The 21,578-nt window shown below is 41.0% G+C and overlaps 1 protein-coding gene across 4 annotated transcripts in view; it reads right to left on the bottom strand.

Annotated features, from left to right (window-relative positions):
* Positions 1-21,578, bottom strand: part of LOC135503713 (myotubularin-related protein 13-like) — a 155,722-nt gene that overhangs the window by 108,310 nt on the left and 25,834 nt on the right. For all 4 annotated transcript variants that reach the window (XM_064921860.1, XM_064921866.1, XM_064921871.1 and 1 more), the window contains exon 2: positions 9,540-9,625. In XM_064921860.1, the coding sequence (XP_064777932.1) occupies positions 9,540-9,625 (86 nt within the window). The remainder of the gene's footprint in view (positions 1-9,539; positions 9,626-21,578) is intronic.

Raw genomic sequence — 21,578 nt, 5'->3', positions numbered from 1 at the left:
TATAAATGTTCATGTTTACTCAGCGGTTGGTTGCTTACTGTAATGCAATCTAATGTGTCACATATGGGCCAGTACATCTTCTCTCCAGTCTCATCAGACAGAGACTGAAGCTGCTCTTGGGGTTCCACCACACGCACAATGCCTCCTAAATGCCACATCACCACAAATCAATATGGAAGTGTTCACACACGGACCATATATTGGAACCCAAGCACACATGGGTGTCCAAGGACATCTGTAGACATGAGTGATGTTTGGCTGAACTAGTGGTACTGCTTCTATATTTAACTACCACCCTACTGGGGATGGAAGTTTGGAGGATGATGCTGTCATAGCTCATTGATCCCGAGGAGACGGAGCGTGAAGATGGCTCTGCAGTGTGATACATTAGTGCTATAACTCACAGAGCAGCACAGCCATGATGGCCACCAGCAAAGCGGCCCCAGTGACTCACACAGGAAGAGACCACAATGCCCCTTCAAAATAAGTATATTTGTTCTTCACTAAGGGCTTGTGTCTCTTTCGTAAAATCCCATAAATACCCAAGCATAAACAAGGTCGCTGGAATGTTCACCTAAAACCATTGACACTGCCCAGAGACCGTCAGACTTCCGCTGCAGCTCTTCATGGCATTCATGCATATCTCTGTCATTCATTCAATCACTTTTTTTAAAATGTTATATATCATTTTAAAAAGTCCCAAACAGTCATTCTGATTCACATGTAAAATAGCATTGAGTGACAAAAATACCACACATAATATTTTGGGGGGATAGAAATGTTCTATATTTGAAAGAAATGACTCTCTCTCATGGCTAACTACAAGGAAGTTTGAAAAGACAGGCTGAGTGGGCGGGCTTATATTAATGAGCTCACCTTGACTGACAGCTCTTTGAAACACGTACCTATTAAGCCTACTTCCAACTTTGGATTCAAATTTTTTTTAAACATTTTCTTCTGTTTAATGTTTCAACTAATTAATCTCGTTATATCCATATTTTTTTGTTATTCTAACCCAATCAGATGTTTTATTAAGTTAGAAAATTATGTGTAAGTTCTCACTAGTGCCCAATTTCAAAGCTACAAAATAACTTGTGTTGAGGCTACCCTCAGATAAACAAATTGTTCTGATATTTTTAGTACCTTATCAGATAAGTGAACATACTTTTTCTAAAATTTAAATCAAATGTTATTTGTCACATGCGCCAAATGCAACAGGTGTAGGTAGACCTTAGTGAAAGGCTTACAAGCCCTTAACCAACAATGCAGTTAAGAAAATACCTAAAAAAATAGATAATAACAACATAATTAAAGAGCAGCAGTAAATAACAATAGCGGGGCTTTATACAGGGGGTACCGGTACAGAGTCAATGTGCGGGGGCACCGGTGATGAGGTAATTGAGGTAATATGTACATGTAGGTAGAGTTATTAAAGTGACTATGCATAGATAATAACAGAGTAGCAGCAGCGTAGAAGAAGGGGGGGGGGGTGCAAATAGTCTGGGTAGCCATTTGATTAGATGTTCAGGAGTCTTATGGCTTGGGGGTAGAAGCTGTTTAGAAGCGTCTTGGACCTAGACCTGGCACTCTGGTACCACAGATATCGGTCTAGGACTTGGGTGACCGGAGTCTGACAATTTTTAGGGCCTTCCTCTGACACCACCTGGTAGAGGTCTTGGATGGCAGGAAGCTTGGCCCCGGTGATGTACTATGCCATACGCACAACCCTCTGTGCCTTGTGGTCGGAGGCCTCTTCACAACTGTCTTGGTGTGCTTGGACCATGTTAGTTTGTTGGTGATGTGGACGCCAAGGAACTTGAAGCTCTCAACCTGCTCCACTACAGCCCCTCCTTTTCCTGTAGTCCACAATCATCTCCTTTGTCTTGATCACGTTGAGGGAAAGGTTGCTGTCCTTGCACCACACGGACAGGTCTCTGACCTCCTCCCTATAGGCTGTCTCATCACTGTCGGTAATCAGGCACACCTACGTTATTAATCTCCCCTACCACTGTTGTGTCAACAGCAAACTTAATGATGGTGTTCGAGTCGTGCCTGGCCATGCAGTCATGAGTGAACAGGGAGTACAGGAGGGGACTGAGCACGCATCCCTGAGGGGCCCCCGTGTTGAGGATCAGTGTGGTGGAGGTGTTGTTACCTGCCCTTACCACCTGGGGGCGGGCCGTCGGGAAGTCCAGGATCCAGTTGCAGAGGGAGGTGTTTAGTCCCAGGGTCCTTAGCTTATTGATGAGCTTTGAGGGCACAATGGTGTTGAATGCTGAGCTGTATTCAATGAATAGCATTCTCACATAGGTGTTCCTTTTGTCCAGTTCTGAAAGGGCAGTGTGGAGTGCAATAGAGACTGCATCACCTGTGGATCTGTTGGAGCGGTATGCAAATTGGAGTGAGTCTAGGGTTTCTGGGATAATGGTGTTGATGTGAGCCATGACCAGCCTTTCAAAACATTTCATGGCTGTAGACGTGAGTGCTACGGGTTGGTAGTCATTTAAGCAGGTTACCTTAGTGTTCTTGGGCACAGTGACTATAGTGGTCTGCTTGAAACATGTTAGTATTACATACTTAGACTTTTTGCTAATATATGCACTTGATAGCATATTTCACGAGCATTCCTTGCCAATTAAAAATACGTGTTTTTCATACCAGCAGTTGTGTCTACATGTCACATTCTCAAAGTAGCAACATACCTTGGTGAACTAAAAATTAGTAATAATGCCAGAAAATATCATGTTTGGAGGATATAGTAGCACGGGTGTTGTTCGGCCTGAGATGAAGTCGAGTGCCGGCAAACCATGCCAATATATCCTCGAAACATCGGCTTCGTAGGCAATATCACTTTTATACAACAGGTCACAAACATATTCAAATAACGATTGACGTTTCAATTAAAAAATATATTTTCCTGAATGTATTCATACTATTTTATCCTTCCATAAGATATAGTCCCGCCACAAATCTAGGGTTGCTACCCAAGCCGGGTGGTTGTTTGTTCTATCGGTTCAGTTGCCAGAGAAACGACCAAGTCATTCAGTCTTAATGGTTGAGATCTAGGTCGTTCGTTATAAAACGTTCCAATGTCATACTACCTTCCTCATAAATCTACTCACAATGACAAAGCAAAAACAGGTTCAGAAATGTTTGCATATTTATTACACATTAAAATACCTAATTTACATAAGTACTCAGACACACTGCTATGAGACTCGAAATTGACCTCAGGTGCATGCTTTTTCCATTGGTCATCCTTGAGATGTTTCTACAACTTGGAGTCCACCTGTAGTAAATTCAATTGATTAGACATGATTTGGAAAGGCACACACTTCCTTAAATTAGGTAAGAGAATATCATGTTACCATTGGAGTATTCAAATTAGAGTCACCTATTCACTTAATAATCCCACCTCCTGAATCCAAGTGTTCGACATGGGAGAGGGAACCATTCATTTTATGATCAAACATTTTTTCAATGTAGAAGCAGTCATTTGTCATACTTTGGTCTGGTTTCATCCAATTTCATGAAAAACAAGACTGACTGTTCATGACCTTAAAGCGAACCAAAAGATGTGGGCAGTATATTGCTGCATCCATACAGGTCTCTATGTTTTTCCTTGAAAATAAACATTAACCATTAACGGAAGCGCTGAGGTTAACAAATAATTTCCCATTCCCACTGTGAAAACAATAGGCTCCACTCTCAATCCATTCTGGCTTCCACAACATTGACATGGATTATGCAACAGGTTGGCTGCTCACGGGCTCCTCCACCTGCTGATCTGGTACTTTCCCGTCTGGTCTATTTCACTGGACCTCTTGAAAGGCCTGGATGAGACTGACTGACTGCTATCAGTGGTGATGCATGACTACTCTGACATGCAAAGCCCTTCTCTAGACAAGACTGGAGTAGGTACAGGATCAAGCTTCAGCTTAGTACTGAGACTCGAAAGCATCTTAGTAACGCTACCAAATCTCCCCAGTGTACTTTCATCTAAGCCAGGAAGAATGTGCCTGGGCTTACCAAGAATCCACCTGACTGCATAAAGGAATGGAAAGGATTCTAACGTCTACGTCTACTTCAATGTCAAGAGAAAAACAAGAATGACTTGTAGGCAGACAGAGTGAGGTCTATTTATTCTGAATGGAATGTCAATGTTACATGAGGTTGTGTGATTAAGTCAATCAAAACACAAAGTTTCCATTTCTGAAGTAAGACTTTTCCATTTTTTATGTTGTTGCTCAAACCGAATAGGGACCATGTATACCCCAGCCAGGCTAACAGCTAGCAGGAAACCTCATTCACCAGGGGAAATCAAGTGTGGACTCTCAGCACTGAGGTGAGCAGGGCTTGACATTAAGACTTGCCGGGGGGAAAGTTAAACAATTGTGGGACAACCAGAATATGGATTTCAGTGGTCCGAATAGATTAGTAAAAAGAAACCTACCAAACAAGTACTCTGATCAGAATTGGATCAGGCAGCGCACAGCAGAACAGTGCATAGTTGACATCAATTAAATTGCCTATATTCCTATAGTCCATTTAAATAAATGTTATATTTACACAAAGCAAGAGAACAATGTAGACAGCTAGTCTCACCAAAGCAGAAAAAAATATACAAAAATCAGATGATCTAGGCCAATAGCCAAAGTCTATTTTTATAGCAGACACCAATGTTCCCTCAAAACAATTTCGGCACTGAGCAAATGTCTGGTCTGCTGAGCGCAAACTTCTGTGCAACTTTCAGCACGAGTTCACTGTGAACACTTGAGGCTGTACCCGCTTTAAGTTAATTTTAAAAGTGGCCATGTGGCTATTTGATCATAATGTAGGCCTACCAGAGTGGCCTATCATCAAAAACAATGCACAAAATGAATCCCATAACATTTTAACATGGAAAAAGCGGTTTGATCATTCAGCCTACAGTAGCAGCCAATGTGTGGCATTCATTTTAGGCCTACATTCTATGAGACTTTTGAAAAAAAACATGCAGGGCTAAACATGAACCTGTTTATTCTCTTGTCCTACTGACAAGGGGGTGACTGAAAATGTTGTGTTGTTTGAGGCAAGAAACCACTTTACAAAATAAAATGCAATATTGATCAAATACCATTATTACAGAGAACAATAAATTATGCTACCCTCTGCCCATTGGCTACTTAGTTTCCCAAGTGGCACAGCAGTCTAAGGCACTGCATCTCAGTGCTAGGGGCGTCACTACATAATTGGCCCAGTGTCAGCCGGGTTAGGATTTGGGCGAGGTAGGCAGTCATTGTAAATAAGAATTTGTTCTTAACCTCTCTAGGGTATGTGGGACGCTAGCTTCCCACCTGGCCAACATCCAGTGAGATTTCAGGGCTCCAAATTGAAATACAGAAATACTTATTATAAAAATTCAGAAAATATATTTTCTTGTGAATGTCAGATTTAAAAAATGCTTTATGGCAAAAGCATACCTTACAATTATTTGAGAACATAGCCCAGCAGACAAATTATTAAAAACAGTAACAAGCCAAGTAAAAGAGTTACACAAGTCAGAAATAGAGATACATTTAATCACTTACCTTTGATGATCTTCATATGTTGCACTCAGAAGACATTCATTTATTCAATAAATGTTCCTTTTGTTCGATAAAGTCTCCGAAAACGCGAACAAAACTGAGGTTTTCTTCAGTAATCCACAGGCTCAAACGCAGTCACAACAGACAGACAAAAAAAATCAAAATTGTATCCGTAAAGTTCATAGAAACATGTCAAATTATATTTATATTCAATCCTCAGGTTGTTTTTAGCCTAAATAATCGATAATATTTCAACCAGACAATAACGTTGTCAATATAAAAGGTAAACAAGAAAGGCACTCTCTCGGTCGTGCGCATGAAAAAGCTCTGTGACACGGCAGGGTCAACTCATTCAGACTGCTATTACTCCCTCATGTTTCAGAATACAAGTCTGAAACAATTTCTAAACATCTAGTGGAAGGAAGGCATAGGAACTGCAATTTGAGTCCTAAATCAATGGATACGGTAATGGCATTGAATAGAAAACTACAAACAAAACAAAAAATCCTACTTCCTGAATGGATTTTTCTCAGGTTTTCACCTGCCAAATCAGTTCTGTTATACTCACAGACACTATTTTAACAGTTTTGGAAACTTTAAAGTGTTTCCTATCCAAATTTGCTATCCTATCCATATCCTATCTTTTGGGCCTGAGTAGAAGGCAGTTTAATTTGGGCACGCTTTTCATTCAAATTTCCAAATGCTGCCCCCTACCCTAGAGAAGTTAACTGACTTGCCTAGTTATATAAAAATACAGCATGCACGCAGCTTGGAGGGAACATTGGCAGACACTCTGGTGTCTTATTGTTATAGAAGCACACATTTTCTCTACATTTGATATGAATATGACTTGGTCTATTAAGTCACTTTCAGTTTAATGCATGCTGGATTTATCCCACCATAATATTTCATCATCAAACAATCAATGAATCTAATGGAGTTATAGGCTCTCAAATTTTTAAGTTATTTTTAAATAAACCCCAAAACATGGGAGGCCTAATGCAATAATGAGAGAGATAGAAGAAACAATAGCAAGATATAAAATCTAATGAGAAATTTGAACAAACCATACAGTTGAGCAAAGCATTACAAGACAAATGTATGCATGCAAAATGTATGTATGCAAAATGTATGCATGCAAAAAATCCCTCCTTGCAGTTGTGAACCAAACGACCAAAAGCCTACTAACTGAAACATTATAAAAGCATTAAAACAAATGAAAGTTATGAAGAGTATTCTGAAAACTATTCGATCAAAGTGTTTATTGCCCTAAAGTTGCCGCTTTTAAGAATGGAAATAAGTATGAAAGTCGGAGTCTATGCTATTCTCATTCACAGTTTGATTTTGAATGAAAAATATATTTTAGGCCACAAGAAGTGAAATTGAGCAAACAATATCAAGATGAGTCCAAAGAAATGTTAAGCTATAGCTGAAGAAAGCTTAAACTGGCCTAAACTAATTTACATATTATTAGAGCAATGTGCAACCTACCTACCAAAACATATATAGTAGCCCAGGCTAATAAGAGGGAAGAGGATGAGGCAAAAATACGAATTAGTTTATAATTATTCAGTTCTGAGGACAGTAGCGTTGCTCTGCAGCCCATTATGATTTACAACCCATCACAAAACACAGTCAGCTAGGCTCGTTGCCTGTGTCACTCGCTCCACCTACACGATTCGGCACACACACAGACAGCCAGATTGGCCTAGGCTACTATACATCTCTTTCGTGCCACAGCTCCACCAGAGTGGAATAGGCTATTTGAAAAGATTTGGGTCTTCTAAATATATTCTGTCAATGTCATGATACTTTTGACTGCTGAATACCAACACTCAATCACTTAGATGTATTTTCAGGTTCTTGAAGCAACTGCTTTCTATATGTCTCGATCTGGTGTTCTTTCCGTCTCCCGTGTTTTGCTCCGCACAGACCTGTCAAGTTTAAGCGGGCGAGCAATGGATTATGGTCATTGTAGTTAATTACCACAATTTCTGCACTGAACTATGTAGAATATTGGCCTGTTGGAAACTACAACTCCTTATTACATCGCACAGTTCAGGCTTCAGATTTATCTCTACAGAAGTTACTCATCTTGCTCACAGAAAAAAAAATTAATAAATGGAATTCAAATAATTGGACAATAACAGACTTTTGTTAAAAATCGCTCAGCGCTACTCGTCCCAAACTGAGGGCTATGCCAAAAACGTGGACATTGAGTAGCATAAACCACAAACTGGCCACATGTTTTTCTGTGAAAGCATGGAGTGCTAAATGTAAAATAAAATCCATAGTGGGCTGTTGAGGAGAGAGAAAGTAGGAACATACTGTATAACAGAGGAAGAAGAAAATGTCCATGTGTATCCACTTGGCATTAAAAAGGCAGAGTAGTTTAGCCTCCGTGAGGGGAGAAGGGCATATGTGAACGTAAACAATTGTTAAAAATTATGCAGCGATCACATCTTTAAGAAATTGTGCTGACTTTGCTTGTTCTAACTAAATGGCTCAAGTAGTGACTGGAATCTGTCCAAAAATATGGGGACATTCGGTACTTCGCAGGACAGTGGCATTCAGGAGACGCCTCGCTATCCTCGCTGTTGACCGTGGGACAAGAGCATCCTAATTCAAATCATTTAGTATGTCCAAGTAAACAAACAAATAAACAAACACGCAGGCGGGCCCCATTGGCCATGTGCTTGCCGGAGTACGCTGTTGAACTGTGGGAGATTGCCTGGGCCTGTGAGTTTACTGCTACTGTTGCCCTGGGTATTGACTTCCAGATCTCTCCAGACAAGCAAATATTTGGTCACAATGAGTGAAATGATTTGTGCACAATGGTAACAGGTCCCATGTCTCGAGTCAAGTCGCCTTTGGAGGAGAGGAGGGTAGAGAAAAAGAGAGTAATGAGAGTGACAGAGAGAAAGAGGGATGCAACTCCCTAATGCAACCAAAGAAAGAAAGATGGGGACACCGAGCAGAGGGAGCAATAACAGGCTGGACATAGCTAAGGATTCTGGGAGGTGGGTAGGAATGTTCCAATTAGTGGAGGCGGAAGGGGTTGAAACAAACTCTTAAATAAACAATCATTATGCATTTGTTGACACAGGAAATGCCAATATTAGAGCGGCACACTCCAGAAGAACATGCGTCCTGGGAACATGGGAAGATGTCTCAACTGTTGCTCCACTCCTGGGGTTCTTGTCAGTACTATACGGCAACAGAACATTTCACAGTGCAAAATAACTTGGGCATCTCAGTCAGCAGAGAGGATAAAAATAAAAACAAATATATATATATATATATAGATATTTTTATTTTTTTAAGGATCAAACCTGTCCCGGCAGGTCAGCACTGAGAAAGGATTAACCAGGGAAATACTGCACAACCTGTACAAATGACACATTAACTCCAAAATGTTCAAGAAGAGCTACCAGGGAGAGCTCCCTTAGTGAACAGAGTGCTCCAACAGCATGATTGGTTGTAGCACAGTAGCTTAACAAGCCCATTTTCCATTGCAGACAAAATAACCACTAAAATGATGCTCACAGTCACAACAGGAAATTATGCAAACCTTTTTGCTTTGTCAGGCAAAGCCCCATGTGTCCATTAGGTCAACTCAAGTTCTGCGAAGAGAAACCAGAGCCATCTTCAACCTTGGCTTGCAGTATTAAACTCAGATTTGTATGTAATGTTTATGGTAGTAATTTATTTAACTTTGTCTCCTCGGTAAGAAAAGCACCACTTCTTTTTAAAATTAGGAATCCAATGTGCCATTTGTTTATTTCTGTGTTTACGTGACTAATGCTACTACCTTTTGGAAAATGTGTTGTATAACATGCAGACTGAGGTAGGTAGGGAGGTTAATGTGGGGAAGCAAGCAACTCAATACCACTGCTATCACACAGGGTGCGTGAATAAGTCAGTGTTCGTTCTCTCAACACGGTCAATCTCAGGAAAATGTTATGAACTCACCATCTCCACCCCCTGGGGAAACGCTGTGCCCTCCCAGTCCTTTTTGGGGAAGCGCTGGATGATCTTCCCACATCCTTCTCCTGCACCTGGAAACCAAACAATGGCAATCAATGGCAGGGAAAACCTGGCATGGCACTGATCTGATGTCAATGTGTCCTCTACCTAAGGAGTACCCTGAATGACATTATCTACAAGATTATGGAATTCATCTAGAACAGCGTTCTAGGGCCTATACCACCCACAGGAAGAGGAAGATCCTCTAGTTAACAGACAGATGCATTGTGTACGGTGAATGATGCATGGGTCAAGGTAATGTACTGTAGAATGGACACTGTACACAAAAAGAGTCAGCTTTTCACATTGTTAAAAGGACATACTGGTTATGAATGGCCCTAATAAAACTATTTTTCCAAACAGTAGAGGTGTAGGGGGCATTCGAGGACGCACAAATCATTGATGTATGATCACATTTCCAGACTTCCTAATTGGCACAATCGGTTTGGAGCATTCTTACAGGTCCACTGTGATGATTCTCCATACGTTTTTCAGCTTTCTCTTCATGCTGTGGGAACACTTTGACCACAACTTACAAGAGGAAAGCACAGATGAGTAGCACTACAGGGTCATAACGACAGAACATTCATCCTGTGCTTCTCCAGAGGTACTATGTGAGGGATTGTGTTGCTCCTGAGTGCTAACAAATAACCCAAGATTGCCATGTTAAAGGGACACTTCTGGATTTTGGCAATAATGCCCTTTATCTACTTCCTCAGAGTCAGATGAACCCGTGGATACCATTTTTATACGTCTCGGTGTCCAGTATGAAGGAAGTTAGAGGTAGCTTTGCGAGCCAATGCTCAATAGCATTAGCACAATGACTGGAAGTCTATGGGTATCTGCTAGCATGCACATAGAGACATATACAACGGTATCCACGAGTTGGTATCCGACTCCGGGTGAGTAGATAAAAGGCCTCATTGCAAAAAAATCCCACAGTGTACCTTTAAGTGTAAATGGTGAAGCAATCCTACAAGCCAATTGCCAACCCACTCTAAGGAGAAGACAAACAGATAGGCTAGGTTTGTTTCCATATTATTTGCATCTGCACTACCAGATGCTGAAATAAATTAATAGGCATATTTCCAAATCAGTGAGCATGAGCCAAAGCCCTAATGTAGCCAAGTCGCCATTGAAAAATGCTCCATTCAAAACAAACTTGAGAGCATCCAGAACCAACGTGCAGGGTGTGTAAATGAGTTCACTTACAGTGAAATTGAATTCAAATGTGACTACCATCGAAGGAAAAAACAAACACGAATAGAGGTTAAAAGAATGAAGGCGAAATGCATCAGCAGATCTGGAATCAGTCACGGCCAATAAATAAATTACAGGGTTGGATTAAATCAAGATGTTTCACAGAGAATGTGGCCAAAGATTAAGTGCGAGAAAATGAACCCGGACAGCTAACACAAAGCAAATTACAGAAGTGGGGAGGACATCCATTTGGGAGTGATCCACTCTGACAGCATGATTCAGTGAGATGAGGATGAGTAGGGAAAGAAGGAAAACGGGAGAGAGCACCCTCCTCCTCCTCAACCCCAGCATCTGTCAGGGAGGTCACCAAATCAGACAGCTCATGGAAATATCAGCAAACAAGGAGGTCAGATCAATAGATTGTGGTGGCACAGAGAGATGCAGTACATGGCTGATCTGCTGAACACCGTCATCCCTTTATTATCAGTTCAGTATTCAATGCACGATTGAACAGACACTGCCACAGCATGGACTGCATAGATTCAAAGTGTTGTCTGGTCTATTATAAGAGCCGACTTATCATGAAAAAGAACAGGGTCACTGTCTGACTTACATATGGCTGACTTACAATTGTTTTAGGGAATTTTTAAACAAATTGGATGTAATTACTCGTCAACAAAATGCAATGAGTTACAACAGACTGCAATCTATTTAAGGAGGTGATTGTTCTTTCAAATCCTCTTCAATCTGGAAAGCTAAGAAAATGGAAAAATAACCTAATTAAGAAACTTAAAAGAATACCTTTCTTCGGCATGCCAAGAACAGCATCTAGAAATGCTTTCCTTTCCAAAGTGCCATTTGTCAAAGTATTGTCTGACACAATGACATCATTTAGATGTTATTTTAAGCTCTCGGTCACACATTCGTTTAGCACAGTTTTCCTTCCTTACAGTTGAGAAGAAACCTATCAATTGAACTCCGGTGCATCCCGTTTCCATGGACCATCCTTGAGATGTTTCTACAACTTGATTGTAGTCCATCTGTTGTAAATTCAATTGATTGGACATGATCTGGAAAGGCACACACCTGTCTATATAAGGTCCCACAGTTGGCAGTGCATGTCAGAGCAAAAACCAAGCCCTGAGGTTGATGAAAGTCTGTAGAGTTCCGAGACAGGACTGTGTCCAGGCACAGATCTGGGGAAGGGTACCAATTTATTTTTATGTTTAAATAAAATAAAATAATAATTTAAAAAAAGTTTTGCTTTTTCATTATGGGGTATTGTGTGTAGATTGATAGACATTTTAGAATAGTGCTGCAATCTAACAAAATGTGGAAAAAGTCAAGGGGTCTGAATACTTTCCGATGGCGCTGTAAATAAATGTGTGCACAATATTTGAGAAAAAAAGCTTTTTGTGCATATGGAGAATTTTTTGAGATCTTTAATTTCAGCTCACGTTGCGTTTATATTTTGTTCAGTATAGTTCAACATATCAATGATGTTCAGTACACCACTTTACACTTCCCTTCTGCTAAATCCTTCCTTGTGTCTCCTGATTCTGCCTCTTCGACCCTACTCTCTTCCATTTCAGCATCCTATGACTCGCACTGTTCCATTTCTTTCCGGCCGGCTCCACCCTCCCCTCCTGCTCCGTGGCTGAGTGACTCATTGCGAGCTTACAGAACAGGACTGCGGGCAGCTGAGCGAAAATGGAGGAAAACTAAACTTGGATGACCTATCATCCTTTCACTCCCTCCGCTCTACCTTCTCTTCCTCTTTATCTGCTGCTAAAGACACTATCTAGCGTTCCATTTCAAGCTTCTGTCTCTAACCCTAGGAAACTCTTCTCCCACCTTCTCCCTCCACCTGGACGGCTTTGTCAACCACTTTGGAAAAAAAGGTTGACAACATTCGCTACTCAATCACTTGAGTCTACTTGAGTCCACCAATTGAGTCCACTGGTCTCACACAGAACTACCCTACGCCTTGACCTCCTTCTCACCGTTCTCTCCATATGACATCCTGCAACTAGTGAGGTCTGGCCGGCCAACAACCTGCCCGCTCGAAGCCTCCTTCCTTTTCCAGACCATCTCTGGTGACCTTCTCCCATTCCTCACTTCCCTCATCAACTCAACTGCCCATTGGCTGAGTCCCTTTTGACTTCAAAATGGCCTGAGATGCTTCCCTCTCCAAAAAAGGTATATAGTCAAGAACTGTAGACCTGTATCCATCCCTTCTTTCTTTACTTTCCAAAACACCTGAGCATGGCGATTCTGACCAACTTTCTCGTTATCGCTCTCAGAACAATCTTCTTGACCCTAACCAGTCAAGCTTCAAGACGTGTCACTCAACCGAGACTGCTCTTCTCTGTGTTACGGAGGCTCTCCACACTGCCAAAGCGGAATCTCTCTCCTCATCCTCCTAGATTTTTCCGCTGCCTTTGACACGTGAACCATCAGATCCTGCTCTCCACCATCTCAGGGCTGTGCACACTCTTGGATTGCATCCTCCAGGTGACGTGCCGTTCCTTCCAGGTGACATGGAGAGGATCTGTGTCTGCACTAGAGGATCTGTGTCTGCACTAGAGGTCAACCGATTATGATTTTTCAACGGCAATACCGATTATTGGAGGACCAGAAAAGCCGATACCGATTAATCAGCCGATTTAAAAAAAAATGTATTTGTAATAATGACAATTACAACAATACTGAATGAACACTTATTTTAACTTAATATAATACATCAATAAAATCAATTTAGCTACAAGTAAATAATGAAATATGTTCAATTTGGTTTAAATAATGCAAAAACAAAGTGTTGGAGAAGTAAAAGTGCAATATGTGCCATGTAAGAAAGCTAATGTTCCAGTTCCTTGCTCAGAAGATGAGAACATATGAAAGCTGGTGGTTACTTTTAACATGATTCTTCAATATTCCAGGTAAGAAGTTTTGGGTTGTAGTTATTATAGGAATTGTAGGACTATTTCTCTCTATACCATTTGTATTTCATATACCTTTGACTATTGGATGTGCTTATAGGCACTTTAGTATTGCCAGTGTAACAGTATAGCTTCCGTCCCTCTTTTCGCTCCTCCCTGGGTTCGAACCAGCAACACAACAACAACAGCCACCATCGAAGCAGCGTTACCCATGCAGAGCAAGGGGAACAACTACTAGAAGGCTCAGAGCGAGTGATGTTTGAAATGCTATTAGCGCGGGCTAACTAGCTGGCCATTTCACTTCGGTTACACCAGCCTGGCCACTCAAAGACCTCTCCATCACGTTGACAACTCCACACAGTCGCCCTCCCAGGGGGCAAAGAACCTTGGCGTGACACTGTCGTTCTCCGCAAACATCAAAGCAGTGACCCGCTCCTGCAGGTTCATGATCAACAACATCCGTATAGTACAAACGCACCTCACACATGAAGTTGCACAGGTTGTAATCCAGGCACTTGTCCTCTCCCGTCTGGACTACTGCAACTCGCTGTTGGCTGGACTCCCCGCTTACGCCATCAAACCCCTGCAACTTATCCAGAACACTGCAGCCTGCCTGGTTTTCAACCTTCAAGTTCTCTCATGTCACCCCCACTCCTCCGCAAACTCCATTGACTTCCAATCAAAGCTGCAATCCACTACAAGACCATGGTACTTACCTACGGAACAGCAAGAGGAACTGCCCCTCCCTACCTTCAGGCTATGCTCAAACCCTACACTCCAACCAGAGTACTCCATTCTGCCACATCAGGTCTCTTGGCCCTCCCACCCCTACAGGAGGGCAGCTCCTGCTCAGCCCAGTCCAAGAACTTCTGTGTCCTGGCACTACAATGGTGGAACTAGCTTTTCCCTGATGCTAGGAGAGCAGAGTCCCTCCTTGCCCATCTTCCGAAAACATCTGAAACCCTACCTCAAACAGCATCCTAAATAATCCTCCTCCTCACCTCGACCCCCCTTGAAAAAAATCTAACCAGCACTTGCACTTGACCCCCCCCCCCTTCCTACCTTTGAGTAGCTTTAAACAGAGTAACCTCGCTGACACCTGTTGACGTGTAAGTGACATGAAGAGAATTAGCTGACAAGACGGTCTACTGTATATCATGGCACGGTTTCCTTCAAAATAGATCTCTTTCCACAATACACGTTTTATCCCCACATTGACGTCGATTCTGCTTCCTGTAAACATGTCAGCCAACTGGAGAGCAGCAACACCAAGTGTTCTCTCTCCAGATCTATTTTTCAGGAATCTGCTGGCTCACAGAACACGCTAATGGCTATGTTGGTGACTGAAATTGTAACCAGCAGTAAAACACTGTCACTAAACCTCTTATTACAAGAAAAATAAAATGACAGCCTAGCATTTTCTTTTACAGTACCTAAAGTACCATGAAGACTAGCCCTAAACTACTGTCTAAAACACACATCTTAAGTACCATACTTTGTTTCATCATGGTGGAGCAGCGGCCCATGAGTCAGGCAGGTCATGTAGAGGGGAGCAGGAATCCAATAGGATCATTTGGCTGCTGCCCTCATGTCCTCAGCGGTTTAAGCCAGCTGCCCCTTAATACGCAGACCTCTGTCAGGGCTTTGGAGACAGGAGGGGAGTTAATCTTCATGCGGGTTCTGGGCCTGTGTGGTGGGCAGAGTAGGGCACTGAGGAGCCTGTCCCCTGTCCTGACCATCACATTTCATCAAGTGTCAGCAGTATGTGCCCCTTCCCTGATTGAGATCACATGCTTAGAATTTTTCAGTATTCCAAGCTCTACTTTCTACTCAAGGATGACAATAAATTACAGAATTCCTAACATTCAGTGAGGCTGCACTCTAAACCATTAAAAGCAGTCCACACTGTCAGATATTACCCCCTAGACAACAATAAAGCAGTCGGACGGCTGTGGTTAATAGAAGACAGGCCAGCCTAGAACAGAAACATGCTAATTTCAGGATCCTCTTGTAATAACAGACAGAGAAGAATTCCAAACAACTGGTAGATTTTCCACTCTCTTTTTCACATTGTAAACCTGCTTGGGGGTCATGACAAAAAAATAAACAAGTGAATAACATTTAGTTTATAGAAGTGCCGAATAATTATATTGATCACTTTCTGAAGGCCAACTTCTTGGTTTGTTAAGTAACACCTATTCACTCCGTGTTTAACAAGGTTTGCAAAAAACAGGCTTTGTCAAACAACTTTATTTTGGCACCGAGTGTTGATTGAACAGGGCCCTGAACTAACAGTAGCAATACACAAGTGATTTAAGCCTGTGCCTAGCATGTTAGACCACTTGAGAAATCAATATTTTTCTTATTTGTTTTACATTAACAAAAGATGTTATGTAGTATAAAAAAGGTTCAAAGATATATCATTCAAAAAAAACGTGTAAAACTTACAGACACAAAGCAAATGTCTAACGCACAGAGCCAAACTCTGTAAAATAAACCATTAAACATTGTTTTTCCCCAAATACTCCACATAGGTCTCCTGTGTGTCCTAAAACCCTGTTTTTAGTAGACTCAAGTGTTAATGAGTTGGTCAGGGTATTTCCACAGTAGAGTAATGACCAGAATAAGATAGAGGTTATCACTGGGTCTGCTGAGTGTTTACTACACATAGCCTGTTAGTGCAACACACATTATCAGAGCTGGAGGTTCCTGCTGCATGCATTCCACAGATAAAACTCATTTTTACAATTTTGGCATGTAGTAAGATACACCGAAAATGTGACTGTACAGCAAATTTGGGACAAGAGACAAGTGCGCTGAGAGTACACTTGCATCACAACAGCTTCAATGAAAACATGCTCAAATGAAAAAACACCAAAAGAGACAAAAGAAAAATGAGGGCAAAGACAGACATTAAGCCCTAGACATTCATCATTGACTGATTCTGTCTCCAAAACAACCACAGGATGGTCGTTGGTCTCTTTTGCTATACTCGCTCTTGATTAGAGCAGGTGTTTCTTCTACTGGGAAAAGGTTCATCCATCTTCCTGGCCTTTCTCTTCCAGCAGAGCTCCTCTAGAAATTAGCTCTAGGAGGCCTGGGCAGGCACTAGGCCGACTGCTAGCCTCCAGCTTTCGTCATCTCCAAGTCAGCTCCTAACCTGCATCTGGCCCAGTGTGTGGGCAGGTGTGCCGGTTGGACGGAGACAGGTTGGCAGGTGCTACCAACTCTGTTTTCCTCCGTTCCACAAGAATTGTTTGATTAAAATCCCCCACTGCTGCTCCACGTACTGAAACCCAGTTAGTGCCTAATGCTATTTTTTAAGCTAGAGTTATTACGTAAAGCCCCTCATCACTCCAACAATCTGTCCAAAAGCTTTCCACCGCCCCGATCCTAGAACTAAACACACTGGACTGGATGTTCCAAAGTGAAGATACGCAAAGGAATATGCCGTGGTTTGCATGGGAAAGGGTATCAAAGATGATCAAATTAATGATGTCATAGAGATCCAATTCCAGGAAGCATTCCAGTGTCTGAAAGCAGCTGCAGAACTAGGAAAATATTTGGAATGATAAGGCATCAGGGCATCACAGGAAAAGATGGACCAAAATGCACATCAACCATCAAAATAATATGGGTCAAATGAATTAAGAGTCTTGGAAGGTTAACCATACAGCCACTGACGTACCTAGCACACCATTTGTTAACTTGCCCTTTATGGATGACAAATGGTGGCCATAACATTTGGCTAAGTAAGTGGTTTTGTTTGAGTTTCATTTCCCTAAAAGAGCAAGGCATAAGAATAGAAGGTTTCATTGAGTTCAATCCTCTGGCATCCATTACAACTAGTCTATAGCTATGATCTTTATGGGACCATGGACAGATATCTGATCACAGAGATTAGGCAGTTACTGATTAGGGAGTGGGACTTGCCATGGCTTCCTTCGCAATCTTTCCTACAATACCACACATATGACAATCAGCAACCTACTCTTCCTTTTCCATCATACAATACGCAAATGCTTTTCCTAACTGATTACTTGACTTACATAAATACTTAAACATTCCATTCATCTTAATGGAAAACAGAATCTCCATCTAGATAGCTGCTCTGAAGCAGTGTAGTCGGTGGAGTTTCCCAGGACAAGCTTTGGCTATCACCCCTCCTGCACTCTCCACTCTGATGAAGGAAGGAAGGAACTCCTCCATTGTGGGTCAGGATGTCTCACCACAAAGCGCAAAACCAAACGGGAAGCTGCCCAAAGAGCATCAGCCAATCAATGGAGGCAACAGATCCCTGGTGTTCAATAACATAGGAGACATTTCCACATCTGACATCTTGTAAATTCTACAACCACCACAACTGGAGTCTCTCTATTGGCCAAAAGCAGAAGTAGAATGAAAGATACGGACTTACTCTTCTGAATTGGCGCATCACAAATTCCTATAAAATATGATTGAAATAATATTAGGTAAAGATAGTGTTATGACTTGGTCACTTTCTTTGTCTTGTTATCAACTGTACCTAAATCATCATTATAATTACGAACATTTATGGTTACAATTCCAAACTTGAAAATGATCACTTACTTGAATCTTTAGAAAAGCATATACTCCATTGGCTACCAAGTTCCCTAATGCTTTTCTTATTGTAGGTGGGGACTTTAATATTTCTCCAAATAAATTAACTTATAGATGGCCTCCGGGACAGAACACTTCTATGAATACAAGTTTGAGGCAGTTTATGGAAAGGCTTGGTATTATAGATATTTGGAGAGTAATGTTACCTAATGACAAGTCTTTCACATAGAGTAATAAGGCACGCTCCAGACAATCACGCATAGATTTTTGGCTGGTGCCTAAATGTTTTGATAAACAGGTTATTTCTGTTAACATCCTTGCCACTGATCATAGAGCTATTTATATTGATATTAAACTTTTTAGCTCTAATAATGGACTTGGCAGAGCATCCTACTGGAAGCTTAATAGCTCTTTATTAAAAACATGAGATGGTCAAGATGGAGATAAACAATTGAATTACACACTTTTGGAACAAAGCTATAAATTACAATTCATACAGTACTAACTGGGAGCTTTTTAAATATGAGGTTGGAAAATATTTAAGAAAATATGGGAGTATTCTTGCCAAGACAAAGAAAGCTGAAGAAGAAAGTGCAATTACAAAGATCACCTGTCTTGTTCAAAAGCCTGTTTAAAAAGTCTCTCAGAGGAGGACAAATCTGTTCGGTTTGAGCTACAAAACAAGTTGGATGATATGTATAAACTGAAAGCAGAGGGAGCCTTTGTCAGATCTAGGAAGAAGTGGCTAGAGGAGGGTGAACAAAATTAATCTTATTTTTTCAGGTTAGAAAAATACCACTAAAAATAATACAATTCAACAATTAAATATTAATGGTCTCGAACTTTAGTTGCAACATCTACAGGAATTTATATAGTTAAGTATTGTGAGGTTTCCTCAACTCTTTTTTTTGACTCTGGGGGATGTGAAATCAATTGGGGAGGCTGAGAGGGAACAGTGTGATGACCGTATTATAGAGATAATTTTATCTATTGAACACCTTCAAAATAATACGTCTCCTGGGACTGATGGTATATCTGCTGAGTTTAAAAATAAATAAAAAAAAATAAAAAATTCTCAACAGTTTGCCCCTTTTCTGTTGGAGGTCTTTTCTGAAAGCATTGTAAATAATGCTTTCCCTCACAGTTTGACTCAAGGTCTGATTACAGACCTAAGCCCAAGAAAAACTTGCTTCTACTCGATAATTGGCGTCCAATCTGTCTGCTCAATAATGACTACAAAATATTAGCCTCTATATTTACAAAAATAATGAAGGCAGTAATTGGACTCAATTATAGATAAACCCAAATCAGGCTTCATGAGGAATAGATATCTAATCATATCTGACTGGTGTTAGACCTTATTGACTATTATGATTGAATCTTTGATGATAGTATTGTCGACTTAGGCTTTTTAAAAGTCTTCGATACAGTGGAACATGAGTTTCCAATTTTCTCCCTTGAGAAATTTAGGAGGCCTGGGCAGGCCCTAGATTTGATTTGAATAGAGGAACTAGGCAAGGTTGCCCAATGTCGCCTTACCTCTTCCTGCTTGCAACCCAACTTCTTACAAGTGCTGTTAAATCCAGTGATATAAAAGGGATCTCTAATGCTGACAGAGATATTATCATAAGTCAACTTGCAGATGACACAACCCTTTTTATAAAGATGCTGACCAGATTCCTAGAGCAGACGCTGTGATAAATATAATTTCCAAGCATCTGGTCTTTTCCTAAACCTTAATAAGTGTGAATTGTTTGCTGGTAAAGGCTGTGTGATACACTCTATATGCAATATTCCAGTTAAAGAAAAAGTAACATACCTTGGAATTACCATATCTAAGGATCAACAGGAAAGATGCTCATTGAATTGTATACCTATTATTGAAAAAACAAAAAGAAGTTGAACCATTGGTTGCAGAGGGATATATCCTTGAAAGGTTGAGTATTGCTTTCTAAAGCTGAAGGTATCTCCAGACTTACTTATGCAGCCCAGTCCCTATATCGTGACAACAAAATAGGTAAAGCGGTTGACCAGGTGCTTTTCATCTGGAAAAATCGTACACATTATATTAGGAAATCTGTCGTTATGAACTCACGAATATGGTGGTCTCAATTTTTTTGATTTTTTAAATAATACTTTTGATAAAATTGGGCTAAACATTTTTTAAAGAATCCTACTTCAATTTGGAATTTCATCCCTCATTATATCTTCTCCCATTTTGTTGGCCTCAATTTCCTGTTACTTTATCTCATTACAATATCCCTGTAACGCCTAGAGAGTTCACCATAGTCTTTGATGCTATTCCATCTGGAACTCTCATGTTATTTAGAGGTGTAGCCAGACATCACCCTCTTGACCTACCCTCGCTTAATCCAGTTGACTCTCCAATAGGAAAACCCCTCAGAACAGACCTATACGTGCATTATTTCAAAGGGATATTGTATCCATTCCTTATGTCTCAAGTTACTTGTTACGGATACCAGTATCCTGTGTGTGTATCCTGTGTGTGTTCTCTCCTTCTCCCCTCACAGGTGAAAATCATCACTCCCCAATCAGTCACCAATCAATCATCAATCAGAAGACACACCTCCTCCTCTTTTCCTACCCTATCACAGTTCCTTTCCCTTGGTTTAAAAACCCTGTCAGTTATTTGCTCTTGAGCTCAATCGCTCTGTAAATGCCATGTCTGTAGGTCTCTGTGTTTCACTCTCTCTTTGTGTATTAACCTCTCTTTTTGTTTGAGCATCTCCATAGTACTTTGTCATCACCTGTGAGTATTGTTTTGGTTATGGTGTTTGTTTGCTGGTGGGAAAAGGGGGAACCAAGACAAGTCGTCCATGGGCATACACTACCTGTAGGTAGACTTTGTTAAATACACTAGTTAGAACTGGGCGGACCACCCACTGTATTTTTGGTTAGTTAGTTAGCTGTTGTTAAAGTAGGCTAGTCTAGCTTAGGGTTTTTTTGACTACTTATTGTTTCTTACCTTGGGTCCAGCTCAGCCCCTTTTCCTGCTCCCCCCCCCCCCCCCCCCCCATTACCGTGTGTTTTCAAATAAACCTTGAGTTTGACGGTAGATTTCAGTTGTCCTGGTTATTTCGTTCTCACTTTTACTTTGTCACAATTATAATTTGCATGAGTTATGTTACGGGTCTCATTACCATCCCCCCTAGACTGTCGGGCCAAAAGGGATTCGTAACATAACTGGAATACATTGGTCACCAATCTGTTGGAAAAAAGTATATTTGTGTGGTAATAACCACTT

The sequence above is a fragment of the Oncorhynchus masou genome, chromosome 2 (genome assembly GCF_036934945.1).
Source record: "Oncorhynchus masou masou isolate Uvic2021 chromosome 2, UVic_Omas_1.1, whole genome shotgun sequence".
Classification (NCBI taxonomy): Eukaryota; Metazoa; Chordata; class Actinopteri; order Salmoniformes; family Salmonidae; genus Oncorhynchus; species Oncorhynchus masou.
Note: the sequence above shows the minus strand (reverse complement) of the source record. Positions and strands in the feature narration are given on the sequence as shown.